At 38.8% G+C, this 19,999-nt stretch overlaps 1 protein-coding gene across 1 annotated transcript; it reads left to right on the top strand.

Moving 5' to 3' along the window:
• Positions 1–304: 304 nt before the first annotated feature.
• On the top strand, positions 305–18,487 carry LOC130069647 (disks large homolog 3-like; the record flags this gene model as incomplete). Its single annotated transcript, XM_056233655.1, has 11 exons — positions 305–481; positions 583–658; positions 1,134–1,163; positions 2,746–2,845; positions 4,531–4,572; positions 4,776–4,826; positions 14,399–14,500; positions 14,615–14,787; positions 14,923–15,032; positions 16,780–16,871; positions 17,049–18,487. Coding segments are annotated over 11 exons (1,060 nt in total), but the record flags the coding sequence as incomplete, so codon positions are not given.
• Positions 18,488–19,999: the final 1,512 nt, after the last annotated feature.

Below are 19,999 nucleotides of genomic sequence, written 5' to 3'. Positions count from 1 at the left end.
CCCATTAAAAATTAGGGTCGCAGTGGCATTTCAAAAGGTCGCATATGCGACCATTTTGGTCGCAGTGTAGTTCCCTGAAATGGTTGCTATGTCTTTGGTAAGAAGTGTACTGTAAGTTGCTTTCAATGAGGAAGCATCTGCTAAACAAATTGAAACAACAAAAAAGATGCAGATGTCCAGTGATGTATGTGTATCCCCACACCCATCCTTTACTCAAACACAACAGATGTTTGACAATGAAGTCTGAACATCCACTCCTCTAGCACACTGTTGATGTACGACTTGTTTCATTTGATTTTCCCAGGGCTCTTTTTGACTACGACAGGACCAGGGACAGTTGCCTCCCTAGCCAGGGCCTGAGTTTCTCCTATGGGGACATCCTGCATGTCATCAATGCCTCCGATGATGAGTGGTGGCAGGCACGGCTGGTTACACCCCATGGGGAGAGTGAGCAAATTGGGGTCATACCAAGCAAGAAAAGGTACAGTACTGCCAACAAGCCAAGATACAATTACAACATTTCCCCTGTAGTAATGGACTGTGTTCACTGCCAATCACACATTTTTATTTTTTGATCCACAGGGTGGAAAAGAAAGAACGTGCACGATTAAAAACAGTCAAGTTCCATGCAAGGACGGGCATGATTGAGTCCAACAGGGTGAGTGAGTCTTCGTCGTCCTCCTCCTGCGAAGGAGTCATGGGAGCTGCCCCACTTCCCCTGAGTGTGGGAATTGGTGGCTTCTCACTGTATCCTGGAGGCTCCTTTCTCACAGTGACACACAAACAAAAGCATACAACTACAAACATGTACTGTGCCATTATAATCAGCTGTGATGGTTAGATCAATGCTCCTCAATCCTGGTCCTGGAGGCCCCCCAACACTTTATATTTCTGGTGTGTTTCTCACCACACACCTGAATCTATTGCTCTGCTCATTAGTAGAGAACTCCATGAACTGAATTGGCTGTTGGGGACCCTCCAGACCCAAGACTGAGAAACACTTTTATGTTTAGATTCCCACTCTTTTATTTGTAACCTAAAGGGATAGTTCACCCAAAAATGACAATTGTCATTTATTTACCTTCATGTTGTCCAAACCTGTATGATTTTCTTTCTTTCATGGAACACAAAAGGAGATGTTTGGCAGAATGAACGACATACGGGTGAGTAAATGACCAAATTTTAATTTTTGGGTGAACTGAACTTTTGAGGGTGAAGTGTGTAATGGACTGGTCAGGATGCTCAAACAAACAGCAATGTTTCGAACGTGCATAATGTTGCACCAACAAATGGTGTACTTGTACACTACCGGTCAAACGTTTGGGGTCATTAAGGTAATTAAAGACATTTATAATGTTACAAAATATTTCTATTTCAAATAAATGTTGTTTTTTGAACTTTCTATCCATCAAGAATCTTGAAAAAAAAAATGTATCACCATTTCCACAAAACTATTAAGCATCACAACTGTTTTCAACATTGATAATAATACAAAATGTTTCCTGAGCACCAAATCTGCATATTAAATCCATAACAGTTTTTCTGACCCCAAATTTTTGATTGGTAGTTTAGTTGACTGCACATTAAACAGTGAGGCAAAAACGTGTTTTTAAAAAAAGTATTTTAAAATTACACACTTCACTTTTACATTTTTTTTCCTATTTTTTATCATTAACACCCATGATTTTATGCTGCAATTAGTGATGCACCGATCATGATTTTTCATGGCCAATTCCTTTTTTTTTTTTTTTAAGCAAATGTATTTGTTGTATATCTGTAGCCATTAGAATTTAGAGGCAACCACTGCATTTTAATCACGATCCAAACAAAGAGGCTACACACATGTAGCATGAGCAGTTGTTTTTGATTTTAAATAGATGGTATAATTTCCAGATTTAAAGCAAAAACAGAATGGTCTGACTTTAGATTTGTGAAATTCTGCTACATAAGACACCTACATAAAACAAAAACAGTAGACGGACGGAATGAAAATGCAAATTCACTGTGATCTGTGATTCAACAGTAGCCGTTTCTTTGGGTACCGCTGAACACAAAGCAGTGTTGCACTTATAAACACTACTTTATACGGAGGTAGAGGAAAAGAAAATGCCATCGAAACATTTCTGAAGACAGTCAGTTCCCTTCAGAGATGCATATAAACCCCCTCCCCCAATTCTATATTTATATTTTTCTTCCTATATTTAGAGTATTGTGAACGGTGAGCTTGCTCTGCCTGGTACAATATTTGCTCTGTTGGCGTGTCTGTGTTCTCTTCGTTGCATCCGTCTTCAGCGTGTCCCGTCTCTGGCCTGTGTTAACATCCTTTTTGCATACTACTTAATATTTCCACACGAATGACATTTTCGAAAATGATTACATTGCAGTTTGTGTAGAATAGAGATCGGCCGAAATAAAACTAAAAACCGCCCAGTTCCAATTTATGGCCATTCGACCGGTGCATCTCTAGCTGCAATTTGAAGAAGATATTTCACATCTCTTTTATTGTTCAATTGCGTATTCCCTTTCACATTCAGAGTTAAATTTAACTTTTTTTTTTCTGAATGTAGCTTTGCATCCAAGATACGTTTACATTCATTATCCCCACTTACATTGTTTGTGCAATCACACGTCGTCTTTGGTTTTATTTTTGCATGTGTGTTGTGAATTACATTGAAACCCATTCTGTTTTTTGTGTTTGTTTCATTCCTCATCCCCATTCCCCACCATCGGCTCATCTCCACGCAGCCAGTCAAAGTGAAACGCAAAAAAAGCTTCAACCTATCACGCAAGTTCCCGTTTTACAAGAGCAAGGAGAATATAGTGCAGGAGTTGGTGGAGACCGAACGTGAGTATGAGCGTGTGACAAGGGCTCTGATGCTGTTCTTCATGCTTCATCCTGTCACTGTCACTCACCCTGGAGATGGCTTCTGATTGGCTCTTGACCTTTCTGTGAGAAAACAGAGCCAATCGGGGCCTCTCTGGACTTTGTCTTGCTCTGAGGGGGACCTCAGCACTTCTCACAGGTGTGAGGCTGCACTAACACTCAAATGCTGTGCTCAAACATCAATCTGTGTCAGAGCTGTTTAGAACTGCTCCCTTCAGCAATTGGACTTAAAATGTTGTTACCGATGACTCTGTATGGAAATCCCCTGTACTTAAATTACAATCGGACAACCCAGATTTTTCAGCGCACAGCAAGGTGATGTTAGTAACCCTTCATCCCTCGAGAGTGCAACATCTCTCTTCTACTAGCCTCTCACTAACCTCTTTCTTCTTCCTTTCTGCTCTCTCTCTTTGTTCTTGCTTTCACCTGTCGGGACGCTCAGGACTTCCCAGGGTTAAGCGATGACTTTTATGGATCAAAGAGTTTGAGTAAGTGTGTGGTTCCTTTTGTCAAGCAGCTGTTCCCTAAGCTAACTGAACCGGCTGTGCCACACACCACACACACATTTTATTCTTTCTTTCTGTTCCTCCCTCTCTCTTTCTCACTCAATCTCCTCTCTGGCTTAAGATTCATCTGCCACTTTTAAAAAGTCAGTGTTAATTGCCATTCGCAACTCATTTTAGTGACGCATTTCCAAGTGAAACAGGATGTTTAGCAACTAAAAATGTTGGGCTTGATTGTATCAATCGAGTATTGATTGGTGAAAAGTGTGTGTAACATACCATTATGGGGCCAGACTTAATGTGAGTTTGATAAAAAATAAATAAACTGCTTTAATAGGTATTATCTATTAGTTAACATAATCTAATTATCTGTATGGCTTAAGTGATATCAGTGGAAAAAGAAACTTTTGAAATTACATTTTGAAAGATTACAAAGACATTTTTCTCTGAGATAACACATTGAAAAATCACACACACTAAGTAATGTGCATTAGTGAAGTAAATTCAAGTAAGATAAATTTTGATTTCATATTGAGTTGACTTTAAACGCATAAATCATTCACACATAAATATTCTTAATTCAAAGATCTGTTTACCATATGATACACTAAAGAGAGAGTGAATCAATGGCAGACCTCTTCAGTACCCATAGTGTCTTCAGAACCAGCTCATACTGGGCAGGATGAGTGCATGTTTAATGTTTTAAGGATTCTAGCACTATCATGTTGTCACTGTATCTAAGGGATGTTTGTTATTTGATTCCTGTAAGGAACCCAAAACTGGCTTGTTTACTTTGGCATGAGGAGCAGTATCACTGTCTGATGAACCGAACACTGGCAAGGTCATAGGAAACGCTCAGCACAGAATCTAAGATCGCTGGGGTCGTAGGAAAAGGAAATACTTAATTTCCTATTGCTGCCTCATCCTACCATTTCCCTTCTAAGGAAACGGCAGCCATTTAAGTGCCCAAACGTTCTCTGTGTTTGTTTTCCTCTCTTCACTCAGCCTTTTCTATTCTTGGCATGATGATACGGGAGGGTGTATAGTTTCATCCCGAGCTGTGTTTCATGTAGTATTAATCTTACATATGGCTGAAAGTGTGCATTGTGACATTTCTAAACCTCCCTCATCTTCTATCCACAGAGTGTTTGACATCCAACACCAGTGACAGCGAAAGCAGCTCTAGTGAGTGGCTCTAAACATTCATTAGCCTATGCTTTTCATTACTTACTGCATTAAATCTGTCCCAATGTAGTCTGCTAAGGTGCAGAATTCCATTTGATCAGTGTCATGCTGTTAACCATTTAGAGCTTGGACAAAAAACAACAACTAATTCATAGATACCTTAGTGTTTCATATGAATCATTTTGTCATTTCTCATTATGCAGAGGGTCAGGAAGACACAATTCTATCGTATGAGCCAGTGATTCGACAGGAGAGTAAGTATTCATAAACAACATTCTGCACTCTTTTTTATTTTCATTTATAATATTTGAAATGGTTCCAATTTAGTTATTTCCCAATCTCTCTCTGACCCTTAATCCTAGTTTACCCTACCCACATGACAAAACAGCAAATTCCCCCCAAAAATTTAATTTCTGTATTATTCACTGCCTTGCATGTTCAGTTATAATCTTGTTCTTGCGTGGTCAAGCTACAGTGTCCATTTCACTGTACAAGTATACATGACAAAAGTTGGACTAAGAAAAATTCATAAAGAGACAAATTATTGTTCCAGAAAATTTTAAGTACATGTATACATGCTATGAGCCAGATTTACTAAATGGGGCAAATTAGCATGAGAGCGCAATTCCACAAAAGCACCAATGGGAGTGGAAAGTTCTGCGTGTGATCTACGGAACGATGCACAAATTAAAGAACTCAGACGCAGCCGGATCATTTAAAAAATGACCAACGCAATCTACCAAGAGCAGTGCAAATTTGCGTCTGGTTTAAGTCATGCTTTTTTTGGGATGGTAAATATTGGCGCAAATTAACTAATAAATTGACTAGCAGCACAAACCTTAGTAAATCACCTTGCATGATTGATTTAATACTCTACTCCCCTAAAGTTTTGTGTCTGAAAGGGAAACTCCTACAAATACATATGCAATGAGGTCAGCCGCAAAAAGAACTGTCCACGCCTTTTCCATGCAAATTTTTCACTGCGTGTCTTTAGTAAATCCTGACAGTGTTTTTTTAACGACAAAACAGGATTTGCGCTGGTGCAAGCTGTTAGTGAATCTGTCGCTTTCTGTATTTGTTGAGGCAGTAACAAGAAGTATATGTGCCATAGGTTAAACTATCTTTCATTAGGGTGGGGCAAGGTGTTTAACCCTCTGGGGTCCAAGGTGTTTTCGGGGTCCTTGAGATGTTTTGGCATGCTCTGACATTTGTGCTTTTTTCAGTTGCTTATAAACATATTAATGGCACAGGTGAAATTACACTCTATATAGCACACACAGGGCTACCATAATATGTGAGCAACATGTATGTACATGTTTGTATTTTTGAGAGAATATTGTTTATGCGTGGTTATTGAAAAAAATAAAAAATAAAGTTTCTAATATAAGGCCACAAATAACATACTAAATATCTGTCCACAAGACTTTTGACTAGTGGATGTTGTCGCCTAGAGTATTTGCTTCAAATTGATCTGAAAATCATTCTGCCTAATCATTCACATAAAACAATAGATTGTTTTAAATTGTGAAAAACATTTTTTTGTTTGCAAAGGCAATATGCGGATGGGCGGATCGGCCCAACCCTGCTCATGAATAATTAGGCAGTTCTCACCTGAGCAGACTGCATACTAATGAGCCTTTCATTCAGGGGTGTCACACAAGAAAGAATGCAAGGACAATATATATATAAATAAATAAATATTTATACACACACACACACACATATATATATATATATATATATATGTGTGTGTGTGTTAGAGGTCTGCACGGGCTTTAAACTGAAGCCCGAACCCGGCCCGTACCCGCGATCATTTAACCCGACCCGACCCGACAATTACATTTACACATTAAGCCCGAACCCGACCCGAACCCGAGGTCCATTCTGTTTCTCACAGCAAATACCATTTTTGCAATATGCTATGTTGTATTTAATGATTGCTTGACATATTAAACAAATACATGTAGGCGCAGCGGCCCTATCAGCAGGCAGCACAGCAGTAAGAGAAAAAACTTACCAAGTAATTTTTTGCTTTATCAGACTCATGGTTTGCTTGTTGTAGTCTGCTGTCTCTGTCTGTATTGTGACTGAAATAGCGCGCGAGAGCGGTAGCACATGCACAAAACAGTTTTGTGATATAAATGATATGATAAAATAAAACAAATAATTAAAAAAATTATATATATATATATATATATCATTATCATTATATTTGAGAGAGAGAGCCTGTGTCTGACTGTGTGTATGCACATATTGTACATCTGCGCACGTATGTTCTCTCTCTCGCGTGCCGGTCACCACAACACAGCAAGCAGGCAAAGCACACGGCACGCAAACTATATATAGCCTATTTAGTTTTTCTTAGTTAAACCCGAACCCGACCCGAACCCGAGGCTGTTCATTAAACATTAACCCGAACCCGACCCGAAACCCGCACGTCTTTCGGGACCCGTCGGGCTCGGGTCGGGTAGCAGACCTCTAGTGTGTGTATATAAAGATTTATTTATTTATATATATATTGTCCTTGCATTCTTTCTTGTGTGACACCCCTGAATGAAAGGCTCATTAGTATATATATATATATATATATATACATATATATATATATATATATATATACAAACAAATGAAAGCCAAAAGCACATTTTTAGTCACACCTTTTAGCCATCCACATACCATTTTTAGCCATCCACCGCGGTAAAAATAAACCAGTCTCATTTCAAAGTCGTTCACGAAATGACCGCCAGGTGGCGCAAAGGGACATTTAGCAAAACGTAACTGGGGCTAATGTCTATTAACAGTAGCCTAAGGATGAAATACTACAAGTTATGGTAATTTCCAAATAAGCCTATACAAATTGTTGGTCATACAGATAAGATATAATCTTTTAAAACTGTAAAAGGCTAAAGTAGGCCTACACTCACAGGCTAAAGACAAAACGTTTATTCGCTCATGTGAGAATCAAACGTTTGGATATTTCTCAGTAACAAAATTCATAGCCGAGCGGTAGAACTTACGGTTCATCATCAAGATGACACAGGTTCAAATCCCGCACATACATGGTCTGCTGTAAATTTTATATTTATTATTGCAGAGAGATTTGTCTAGCTCTAAAACTCTGTTACACCATACAGTTTTTTTTTATATAGGCTATATATATATTTTTTTTTTTTATTCCAGGCTCTCACGCCACACCCCCGATTTCTCACGCTGAAGTGTCAACCCGGTCGGTCAAATTCCTGAAAGATATAGTTTATCTATAGATCTACCTGTTGAGCCACTCGTGATCGACTAGTTATACCGCGAATTAGTTAAAATATCCCGTAATCTATCTAGAGCGAGCGTGCATGCAAGACAGATATTGTGCTCCAAACCGTGCGCGCGCATGGCAGAGAGGTCTGTTCCCTACAACCTAGAGTTTTTAAAAACATGGTTTTAAGTAAAGTGTGATTTGCCAGGGGGGACTGGGATTTCCTTCTGGTCTAAACATCCCTACTTCTGCTGAATTATTTTAATCCCCACACCCCTCCCTCCACAGCTAATCAATGCTATAGGCTACTTCACCAATATCAAATATATAAAATAAAGATATGCAACAGGCACGTTTAAACGACAAACAATAAAATCAAAGCCAGCGTTTCAGTTGTTCATTAGTTCCAGTGGCCTTAATGCATGCACGGCTTTTCAAAATTTCACAAAGCGTGTTGAGATTATTTTGAATGAAATATTGAAGTTTATAATTAAGTGTTTTGGCACACCACGCCGAGTGGCCCTATGCATTTTTCTAAAGTCGGGTTTATTCTGGCATCGTGAGTTAGTGTTCGACAAACGCGGCGGCGCGTTCATTTAGATAAATTTATTTATCTCATTATTACAGCTAAAATAACTTAATAGGCGACTCCGTAATTTTTTGGTCATACAGATAAGAGTAGAGTAGCTTACATCGTTCAAAACTGTAAACTTGTATTCATATTAGGCTAACGACAAAAACAGTATATCTGTCCTATCTGTCTCCGGGAACTGCGCGTCACAAAAATGAACCGAAAGCCACTTCAGCTCAGTCACGATAAGAAATCGGCTATGTCTAAAGAATTTAAATGTCTAAATATTTAGGCTAATAAATGTTATCTGATTATGTAGGCTAATCCATATGAAAACGAGAGGTACAGAGGATCTACTCAAACATGCGCTTCCCAATGAGAAAATGACAAGACAAGGGTGAAAATCTCGCTCTAATTAAATGTAGGCTAAATCGCCCTGAATTAAAATGTAAAAACATAATAATGTATTTGTCGAAATGTTGCGATATTGTTTCATTTAAGTTCATATTTATTCTATAAATGTTATTTAATTTAGCAGCATTACCACGAAGCACCGTGTTTCGATATTTATTTGAATACAAAATAAAATAAAAACTTAATTCACAAATTGCATGCCTGGTTGTAAGGATCCAAAGATCCCTGTAGACTTTAATATTAAGTTGAACATTTTGTTCATGACAACAAATTAACAAGCGTTTTTTCAGATTATATTTAGTTTTGCTTGGAAAAAGCTGGCCCAAACCAGTTTTATTTCATTAATTATTGAAATAATGAAATATTTAGTAATAAACTTTTATGACAGAAATATCACTAGGCTACATGTAACTTAAATCATTTAATTCCTTCATTATCAACACTGTCTAGAATAGCGATTTAAGTGTGAATTGCGACTTCTCTTTGTGTTAAGTCAGCCTCAGACTCCGATAGCCTGTGGGGGGTTGGAGGGACATTTGCTGGACAAAGGTGTTAATGTTCCTCTTTCATATGGAGAGTGTCGGATAGCCAGCCTGATGAGCAGGCAAAATTATTGTAAGGATAAATCTGTGTCCAAATGTAGGCCCCATATCTTATTAAATTATAAATATTGTAGTTTATTTATTGTAGCCTATTTTAAGTTTTTTTTCACACAAAATTTCAATTGAAGTTATTGTAAGGTGAATTCAACAAGGCATGCTGTGTCTTTGAAGCAACAATTAAAGGCTAAATAATTATCATGCATTGATCATATCATGCATGCGCAGCGAGGGAGACTAAATAAATTTGTTAAAAAGAGTTCCAGCGCGAGAGAGGCAAAGAAAAACGCATGTTTTTAATTTAATTATGTTTCTTTGGACAATTTTCGTTTTGTACTGTTTTAATTGTTTAATTTAGCTGTAATTTCTTTGGCAATACAAATTTAAAATGTCGCAATAATAAGATTAGCCTAGTGTTTCTTATTTTGCATCGCAAAAGAAATAAACTCTAAACCCGATGCAACCCTGTTTTAAATAAAAAAAACTGTCCCGACACTTTATTTAAACCTTGAAATGTTCGAACTTGGTTTCAAACTTAACCCTTGTGCATTGTTCAAATTCACTACCCTTTCGTTATGTTCGTGGCTGAAAACAGCCACTACTTTAAACTGCTGTAAAAATGTATCAGATAAATATTTTTTTCAATTTTTTTTGCATAAATCTATTAATCAACCTCAGTCCTGTTCAAAACTACTAAATGTTTAAAAAAAATTCAGGATTTTAACTCTTTAATTGCCAAATTCATAAATGATGTCACTGATTTGGGGAAAAAACACACAAAATTACTTATTTTCAATATAAAATAAAATTGTGGACTGGATTTTTTTTTAACCTTTTATCACAGTCTTGGACATGTCAAAGATTAGAAACAACATTGGTTTTGATGCATTGTTAGTTTTTGTGCAGCATCAGATTTGAACTTTTTCTCCCTCATTTACTGTTCGTGGCTGTTTTTGCCCCATTGACTTCCATTATAACCACATTTTTTGATTGCAAAGCCATGACACCATATAATCATGCATTTTTGATTGTTGGTGGTTTTCCCTGTTGGGAAGAGGTAAAATGAGTAATTTTTACTGTTGATAACCAGGTGTCACCATTAACCCTTTAGATAGGCCTGTGCAAAAAAAAGCTTAGTTTCTGGCTTTTACATGGAGTTATATGGAGTATAATAGCATATTAAAGTGTGTGTGTGTGTGTGTGTGTGTGTGTGTGTGTGTGTGTGTGTGTGTGTGTGAGAGAGAGAGAGAGAGTGTGTGAGAACTCACCTTGATGCGTCTGAGAAAATCAAAATATGCACCTCAGCTCTCAGAACTACATGGAGTAAACAAAAACAAAGTAAGTGTATTTATGCATCTGCTGCCTTTTGATGGTGAGAAATGCAGACTAAACAAAAACAAAGCAAGTGGATGTAAACACTTGCATGCAAGCCTGCTGGTCATTTGATGGTGAGAAGAGCAGCAAGCAACATGAGAAAGGGCTTGACTTGTAGTGAAGTTTTAGAGATGATTATGCAGCCTGACCCCTCCAGCGAGCTGCAGGATGTATTGTGTTCTCCCTCTGACACCACAGACTCAGGAGAGTCAGATCGTGATTTGGATGTGGCATCCTCATCATCCTCTCTAGCTTCCACTGAAGGCGAGGAGGATTCGGAGGATCCTGGATCTGGGTGGATTGGGAGAAACGGCGAAGTGTGGTTTTCCACCAACACGGAGACAACTCCCTTTCTTCAGCCTGCCAGAGGCGTGACTCCAGGGCCGACGCGCTATGCCCTCGCAAGGGTCCAGAACATGGATTTTATGATCGCAGTGGTCATGTGATTTTTAGAGCTCTACGGCGAGCTGGTCTCTGCTCTCTTGGTCTTGGTCTGCTGATTTCATGGAATCTTGAGAGGGACATGGTGTCTCTAAAAATCGCACGACCACTGCGATCATCCCACAGGCAACGTGTGGACTCCCCTCTGGACCTGTAGACGCCGGCCAAAATCAGTAGCCCCATGTAGGCATGGAGATCTGTGGAGTCCACCCTGGTCCAGTTTCTCATTGTGCGGCGTCCATGGAGGTTGGTCATGCTGACAATGAGGTCAATCATCTCCTCCGTAAAAAACAGATTGAACACAGAATCCATGTTCTGGACCCTTGCGAGGGCATAGCGCGTCGGCCCTGGAGTCACGCCTCTGGCAGGCTGAAGAAAGGGAATTGTCTCCGTGTTGGTGGAAAACCACACTTCGCCGTTTCTCCCAATCCACCCAGATCCAGGATCCTCCGAATCCTCCTCGCCTTCAGTGGAAGCTAGAGAGGATGATGAGGGTGCCACATCCAAATCAGGATCTGCCTCTCCTGAGTCTGTGGTGTCAGAGGGAGAACACATCCTGCAGCTCGCTGGAGGGGTCAGGCTGCATAATCATCTCTAACACTTCACCACTAAAGCCTTTCTCATGTTGCTTGCTGCTCTTCTCACCATCAAATGACCAGCAGGCTTGCATGCAAGTGTTTACATCCACTTGCTTTGTTTTTGTTTAGTCTGCATTTCTCACCATCAAAAGGCAGCAGATGCATAAATACACTTACTTTGTTTTTGTTTACTCCATATAGTTCTGAGAGCTGAGGTGCATATTTTGATTTTCTCAGACGCATCAAGGTGAGTTCTCACACTCTCTCTCTCACACACACACACACACACACTTTAATATGCTATTATACTCCATATAACTCTATGTAAAAGCCAGAAACTAAGCTTTTTTTTGCACAGGCCTATCTAAAGGGTTAATGGTGACACCTGGTTATCAACAGTAAAAATTACTAATTTTACCTCTTCCCAACAGGGAAAACCACCAACAATCAAAAATGCATGATTATATGGTGTCATGGATTTGCAATCAAAAAATGTGGTTATAATGGAAGTCAATGGGGCAAAAACAGCCACGAACAGTAAATGAGGGAGAAAAAGTTAAAATCTGATGCTGCACAAAAACTAACAATGCATCAAAACCAATGTTGTTTCTAATCTTTGACATGTCTAAGACTGTGATAAAAGGTAAAAAAAAATCCAGTCCACAATTATATTTTATATTGAAAATAAGTCATTTTGCGTGTTTTTTCCCCCAAATCAGTGACATCATTTATGAATTTGGCAATTAAAGAGTTAAAATCCAGAATTTTTTAAAAACATTTAGTAGTTTTGATCAGGACTGAGGTTGATTAATAGATTTATGCAAAAAAAATTGAAAAAAATATTTATCTGATACATTTTTACAGCAGTTTAAAGTAGTGGCTGTTTTCAGCCACGAACATAACGAAAGGGTAGTGAATTTGCCCACAGAGTACTGCTGAGTTTTTGAAAAATTTCAAAGCATTTTCCAAAAATATGTGTCAAAATAAGATATGTCACCAAAAATCATTCCATTTGCTGAAACACGGAGAAAGTTATGGCCAAATTAAGACTCAAAAATACCCTGTAGTGGCTGAAAACAGCCACAACAGCACACAAGGGTTAAGTAATTTTAGTGTTCTTTTACATTACACAATAATTTAGCAGACTAAAGACGAGCTTCTTCATTTTCATTTTCTGACGCAATCGGCTGACAATCTTCCTTCATCAGTTTTTGTCGTTTGTGCAGCGGCTGCGGTTCTACAGGAATGTAACAAATTTATGTTGTAATGATAATTAAACAAAACTCTTGACTTTAAATAAGTAAACAGTTATAAACAGTTAGCTATTTAAGCATCAAGGTGGTAAAATATAAACGCTGTAGGGCAACATCGATTAACAACATGTATGCTACATTGAGATTCGATCTCGGGTCGTTTGAAGCTCCTCGAAGCTCGTGTTGTTGCGTTAACCACTGAGCTATCGTCTGTACGCTGTTTAAGTTGTAAAGCCTCATTGATGTAGCCTAAATGTTTTTATTGCAATGTTTTATGTTGAAATGTTTTCATTATTTATTCAATTACATTTCAGTAGCCTAATTTCAGTATTGTGATTATGAATTATTTTAACTACGTTTCACTTGTTGAATTCTTCTGCTACCAGCTTTCAATCGCTCTGAATCACCGCGGTGCGGCAGCAGATTACGCATTAGAGAGAATAAACCGGAATAAACGAACACTTTTCATAGTCTATGATTGTAGCGCCTCTTAGCGGTAAAAGGCAGCAAATACACCACACATTTTACCACCGCGGTGGAACGGCTGATGTGGGCATTGTCATGGCTTGCCGACATTTGCGTTTGAATAGCGCGCGTCCTCCGTGGGCGTGTCAGATTAACGCGTAATGAAGTGTAATGAGCTGGGGAAAAAAATACTGACAGCACTCTCTTTTCATACAGATTGCATAAACTGAGAATATTTGTTTTTTATATAAATTACTTCATTTAAAAGAAGAGAATTCAAGCTTCATAAAGAAAAATCTCGTGCCTGTATGACAAGTAATCGCGGAGTTACAGTTAATCTTAGGACGCGTTTCAGAATGGACTTCACTGACAGAGAGAACGCAGAACTCGCATCATGTTTGTTTTTCTTTATTTGGTGAAAAGCACAACACTTTGTTTTTATTGTGAGTATCCACAAAAAAAATAGAAACTTAACAGGATCGATTGATGTATAACATTTGCCTGTATGACAAAAATCGACTGAGTTATTTGAGTCTCTTTTGCACTGATAAGAAAAAAAGCGAGACAATCGCGCCGGCGCGATAGCCGACCCCAGGGGGTTAATAAACAAAAGGTGGTAAGCGTTTTAATATGCGTGATATGTGTATTTCATCTGTTAATGTGATCGATTTCTGAATGACTCATGTTTACTTTGTAGTTTAGTTTTCATAAATGGTCTGGGTGGCCTGGGAAGGGAGCTTTATGTACATAGTGCATAGAACACTTGTTTTTAAAAAGAGAAGGGAAAATCCTGCATTTCTATGACATGTCCTCCATAAAGCCAAGAAATTATTCTCAAGGCTGGAAATTTTTGACCAAAATTGATTTGGCTTTCCTTTCAGTCCATTACACAAGGCCTGTGATTATCCTTGGTCCAATGAAGGACAGAGTAAACGATGACTTGATCTCGGAGTTTCCTCACAAGTTTGGATCCTGTGTTCCACGTGAGTGTAATAAGAAAAGGCCACAGAGGCTACATGCAAAACATCTTTATCATGAAATGTTTTGGCAATACTTGTAAAAGTAAAGTGACACAAAAAGTATGCACGATTCCTCAGATACAACTCGTCCTCGGCGAGAGAATGAGATGGACGGGCAGGACTACCACTTTGTGGCTTCAAGGGAGCAAATGGAGAAAGACATTCAGGACAACAAATTTATAGAGGCCGGCCAGTTCAATGAGAATCTGTACGGAACAAGCATCCTGTCTGTCCGGGCAGTGGCTGAAAGGGTCAGTGACTCGCTAGTGTAAACATGCCAGAAGATCTGAACTCCTGTTTAATCCTTAAATATTTTCCCTGTGGCAATCATTGTGTGCAGTGAAAGTGTGACACAGGATGAAAGGGTTTCTTTAATTCTCTTGTAGGGGAAACACTGTATCCTGGATGTGTCTGGGAACGCCATAAAGCGACTGCAGCAAGCACAGCTCTATCCAATCGCCATTTTCATCAAGCCAAAATCTGTGGAGGCACTGATGTAAGTGTAAGATTTTGTATTCAGAAATGACATTAAATTGATAAAAAGTTATTATATATTTATAATTAGGGATGCACCAAAATGTTCGTTTCGAGCCAGGGCCATAATAATTGACCGAATCAGTGGCGTTTTATTATACATTTGTCTGTTCAGCGTCTGTTTCATGCATACAATGTGGATAAACTACAACAGTTAAACGTGTCAGCTGTGTGGACTCTAGGGTTGGGTTGACCATTTTAATCAATACTGGTATTGATTCTTAAAACTCAAGATCGATCTTTTAGTTGATGCTATTTTCTTTTGATGCATGAACAAAACTTCCTACATTAAACATTTAAAGTGCCTGCCATCCAATAATGGCAGTAAGCTTTGCACTTTGTTTTAATATTAAACAACAGTTAACACATCATTTAGAAAAATCGTTTTGGCGCTCTTTAACACTGCGTAACGAAACTACTCGCTGTAGTTTAAGCGGCATTCTCAAGCACACATAAACCGATCATCTCTTTCTTTACTACTAGTTAGAGCACTTAATAAACATCAGAAGGTATGTAGAAAGATGTAGAATGTCTTACTGAAATGTATCATGTAATCTCAATGTGTTTACAAATAAAGCACACAATATGTTCCGTAACGTTACATTTACCTCAAGAAAGCCATTCAGGGGCCGTTTACACAAAGTTTTCCGTTGTTAGTTATTAAAACGGTGTTATGCGATGACGAATGCAAAATAACAACTTTTCTGCTTTTAGTACATAGTTGTTGAGTGAATGTACCCTCAATGTCCATATCTCGTTAGTTAGCTAGAAAAAATAAATCCAGAGAGCAGTATTTTGCTAAATATATATACAGTATTACATATTCATTATATTTTTACTTAACCTGTTAGTGATGTCTTCATAAACCTGTCTTGAAAGCAAATAATTACAGCCACTGTTTACGGCCGGGACACACCAAGTCGGGCAACGCCAGGCCGTTTTTGAGCGTCGGTCGGCTTCGTTTCGGTGTGTTCCGCACCGTTGGCTCTATTTAGAAGCCGCCTGGGTTTTTTGGGCCGAGCATGTTGAATTTGCGTCAGGCTATCGGTTAAAGAGAGAACTCTGATTGGCTGTTCAGCTTAGTGAACGAGAATAAATGCGAAAGCGAGCAAAGAAATCTAGATACAGACAGAAGGCTGTTATAATCATCTTACCTGAGCATTCAAATGCACGAATATTTATATAATAACACGAGCCTACTGGAATGAAGACAGTGATCAGCGTGATTGATATTCAAAAAGGAAAGCAAGCGCAATTTTTTTTTTAATGGTTTGTATACCTGCAGTCCTAGTTTCGGTTTCCCTTTTTAAATGATGAAAATAGACTATTGATACCTGCTGAAATTGACAGATATTTACTTGCATGCAGGCGCAGAACGCACGTGTTAGTTGACTGTCGCCTTTAGGCTTTGATGTGTTCAAGCGCAGCTTTTTTTTTTTTTTTATTTAAGTTTTGATTGTTAAATAAATTTGATTAATTGATTATTAAATAAACTTTCATTTTCTGAATTAAAAAGTCTTATATTAATACAGTTATACAAAAATATATTTTAAAATAAGTAAAAAAAAGTCATTTTTGGTTTTCATCCAAGTTCATCCTGAATTTTCTGTTTTGGCCCAGAATTTTCATTTTAGTGCATCACTATATCTATACTGCAGTATGTGCTTATGCATTGTGAAATAAGTAATGCACTTCTTTGTGTTCAACAGGGAAATGAATAAGAGGCAGACATATGACCAAGCCAATAAAGTCTTTGATAAGGCAGTGAAGCTTGAACAAGAGTTTGGAGAGTTTTTCACAGGTAACTTTGATTTGATGTGATTTCTCTTAACTGTATTCAGGGGAAATCTTTTAGTCTAGCCCCTGTTACTGTTTAACAAGAGTTATCAGTACAATAGTATGATTATTGCCCTTCTCTCTCTCTCTCTCTCTCTCTCTCTCTCTCTCTCTCTCTCTCTCTCTCTCTCTCTCTCTCCAGCCATAGTCCAGGGTGACTCGCTAGACGAGATCTATAATAAAATCAAGCTGATCATAGAGGAGCAGTCAGGCCCTTACATCTGGATCCCATCCGCAGAGAAGCTCTGAGCTCGCTGACTCCATGGAGCCCTCCGCCTGACCCCCTACACCCCCTTCCACCTGACACCTTTCCTTCCCTTTCACTGATATGTTTCATATCAAGTTTTAGTGTCATCATTATGTTACCCTCAAATGAAAAACGTCTTATCACCATTACTGTGACTGTGCACACCCCTGCATGAGTTTCTCAGCAATTCCATTCAAGATTGGAAATGCCATTCCTAAAGAAATTTTTTGTCATGTAAAACAAAAAAGGGAAACCTGAGCGAATCCTTTCATGGCTTTCGGATGGACTTGATTATGAGGATGAGAATGTCTTAAAGTGAGAACGGGGAGTCGGAGATGGTGACACAAGTGGAAACCTTGTATATGTTCATTCGGTTTCATTGAAAAAGACATTTGCGGATGCTGTGCGAGGTTTTCTACAAGGACTAGATACAGATCAAGCCTGCTGATGGTACCGTCACTACTCATATTTATAAGCGGAGAAACTTCAAAACTGACGGTGATCTTCAGTACTCACAAACCAGCTCGCTTTATTCGATTGGCTGCCTGGCCATGGCCAATTTGTATGGCGACACGGTCGGAGACGGAACAAAATGGAAAACGGGGTTCGAGTCTATACATTTATATTACTGACATCACATGGAAAAAATCCTATGGAGAGATTTTATTACATAATATGAAATGATACGGTACACATTTTACACTTCACTAGATTTGTCTACTTGGAGGGCTGTTAGATTTCATTTACTTGTCTTTGGGTTTTTGTGTTCTTTCTTTCTTGTGGTTTTAGCTGCTCTGTATTAAAGATGGGGGTAGAGAGGTGTAACTGGGCTCTCTGCAGAGCACCAAACTGCCTTACGATGAATAAACGCTTCTGTAAAATTCCTGTCAATCGTGGTGGGGAATGACACTATTCAACCGATCAGTGCTTAGCAGGAGACTCGATTTTAGTGCTATTTGTGTGAGTTTCCCATCATCCTATTGGAGGCCTAACTTGTGAGTGCAATAGACTTAAGTGTCTTACCTCTGTGAAATTCTTTTTTGCGAATCTTTTTTGTCTTAAGCGAAATCCAATTTTGGCCGCCATTGGAGTTGTTGAAAAGCAGACAGCCCACTTGCACTTCCTCTGCCTTCCATGACTATACTCTCTTCAGACTGAACGGTAACAAGGTACTGTCCTGTTAGCTGCCCTGGATCGCAGCCTTAAAACGGGTAGAATCAAGACAATAATTGTATTGGATGTCCTTCTTGATATTAAAGCGTTAGTGGAGCCTGAAATTGACCGTTTTCCCCAGAACTCGACGATGGTTTAATTAAATCTGTTCTTTGCTATGACAGCTTTTAAACTATTTTTTTTTCTTCTTCTTTATTTCCGGGCTGATGTTTACTTCACTGTGTTGAGCCTTGTGCTGGGGCGAGCTTGGCGAGCTCAGGAATCTGACGGATATCTTTTTTTTTTCTTTTTTTTTTAAAAGCAACAAAAGGGCCACAATCGTGTTGTGATCGTGTAGAGCAAGTATGAACTCAAAGGGATTTCCTCTCCTCTAACTAAACACCCAGACATGCTGATATATTATACTTGTGTATTCTAAATATTTAGTACTTGTTTTTTTTTTTTTTATACTTTGTAAGCACTATGTCTGTGGCTGCCCTTGGGTTCAGCTGGAGAGAATGGAATCGTGATGGAATGGGACGGTGCTCAAGGATACATTAGTACAGTACTTCCTTCGATCTCTATGCTCCCTCAAGAAGGCGCTTCTTTCTTTCTGTATTGAGAAGTCTGGATCCCGCGGAAAGCAAGGGATGTTCTTGGGCCCACTCTCACCCCCTGCCCCACAGGCATTTTCTAAACAGGTGTGCTCCTGTGCACCTGCCAAGCGTCTCGAAATCAGCTGTCATACCTGTGTCAAAACAAGAGTTCAGGGAATAATCGAAGGGAACAGAGCCATTTATAAACTGCTTACAGACTGTTTTAATGGGTATGATAGCTGTAAAGTGTAAATATCCCCCCCTCACTTGTGCTTCATGCATGTGTGATACAACTGGGACAAACATGTTTTATAAATCACAAATGTCAGGTAAGTAAACTTTGAATTTATTCTGAGATTAATTTCCATACAAATGTGCCGTAATGTTGGTATTTCTCTATAGAAAAAAATATCTACAGCTGCCTATCGGAACTTTTTTTTTAGCGAGTCGGGAATCAGCTTCCCTACAATACGGCCTGTCTACTTGTGATATCTTGTGGAAATTGTCTGAGTGTATAGATGAAAAACAAATGTAAAAATATATATATAAAAAGACATGCGGACAGCAACCCGTAGAGTGATATTAAAGTAAACCAGGAGCATAAATTACTCATTTATCGTAGATCTGGTCCTCCGAGGTGACTAGCAGAACAGCGGCTGACTGTTCGCACCATTGATGCTGGTCAGCCGTGTTGGTGAAGCCCAAAGAATTTTAATTCATTGTACTATATTTCTAATGAAGTGGATTAAATCAGAGCAGCTCTGGCGTACTAATGAGGGTCTCTGCTCCAGAAGACATGAGTGTGAAATGGGGAGGGAAGGGGTCTGGTTTGTCTTTTTGAGTGATTATGAGTTGTTGATGTGACAGCACACCTGTGCAGTAAGTGCTTGCAAATATGAACCCTTTGATTGTACAGTAGTGTCCTCCCCATGATTACAGGTGGTTCAACCTATCAGGACACAAGGAAAACTGCTCTTTTATATCCTGGTCAGGAGGGAACACAGTCCTACCAATTATTATTATTTTTTTGTTTAGTTTTATTTCTTTTTTTGGACTGGACAAGAGTTTATTTGTTTGGAAATAAACTATGTGACTCTG

The sequence above is a fragment of the Rhinichthys klamathensis genome, unplaced genomic scaffold, assembly GCF_029890125.1.
Source record: "Rhinichthys klamathensis goyatoka isolate OS25496 unplaced genomic scaffold, OSU_Roscu_1.1 h1tg000375l_1, whole genome shotgun sequence".
Taxonomy (NCBI): domain Eukaryota; kingdom Metazoa; phylum Chordata; class Actinopteri; order Cypriniformes; family Leuciscidae; genus Rhinichthys; species Rhinichthys klamathensis.
Note: the sequence above shows the minus strand (reverse complement) of the source record. Positions and strands in the feature narration are given on the sequence as shown.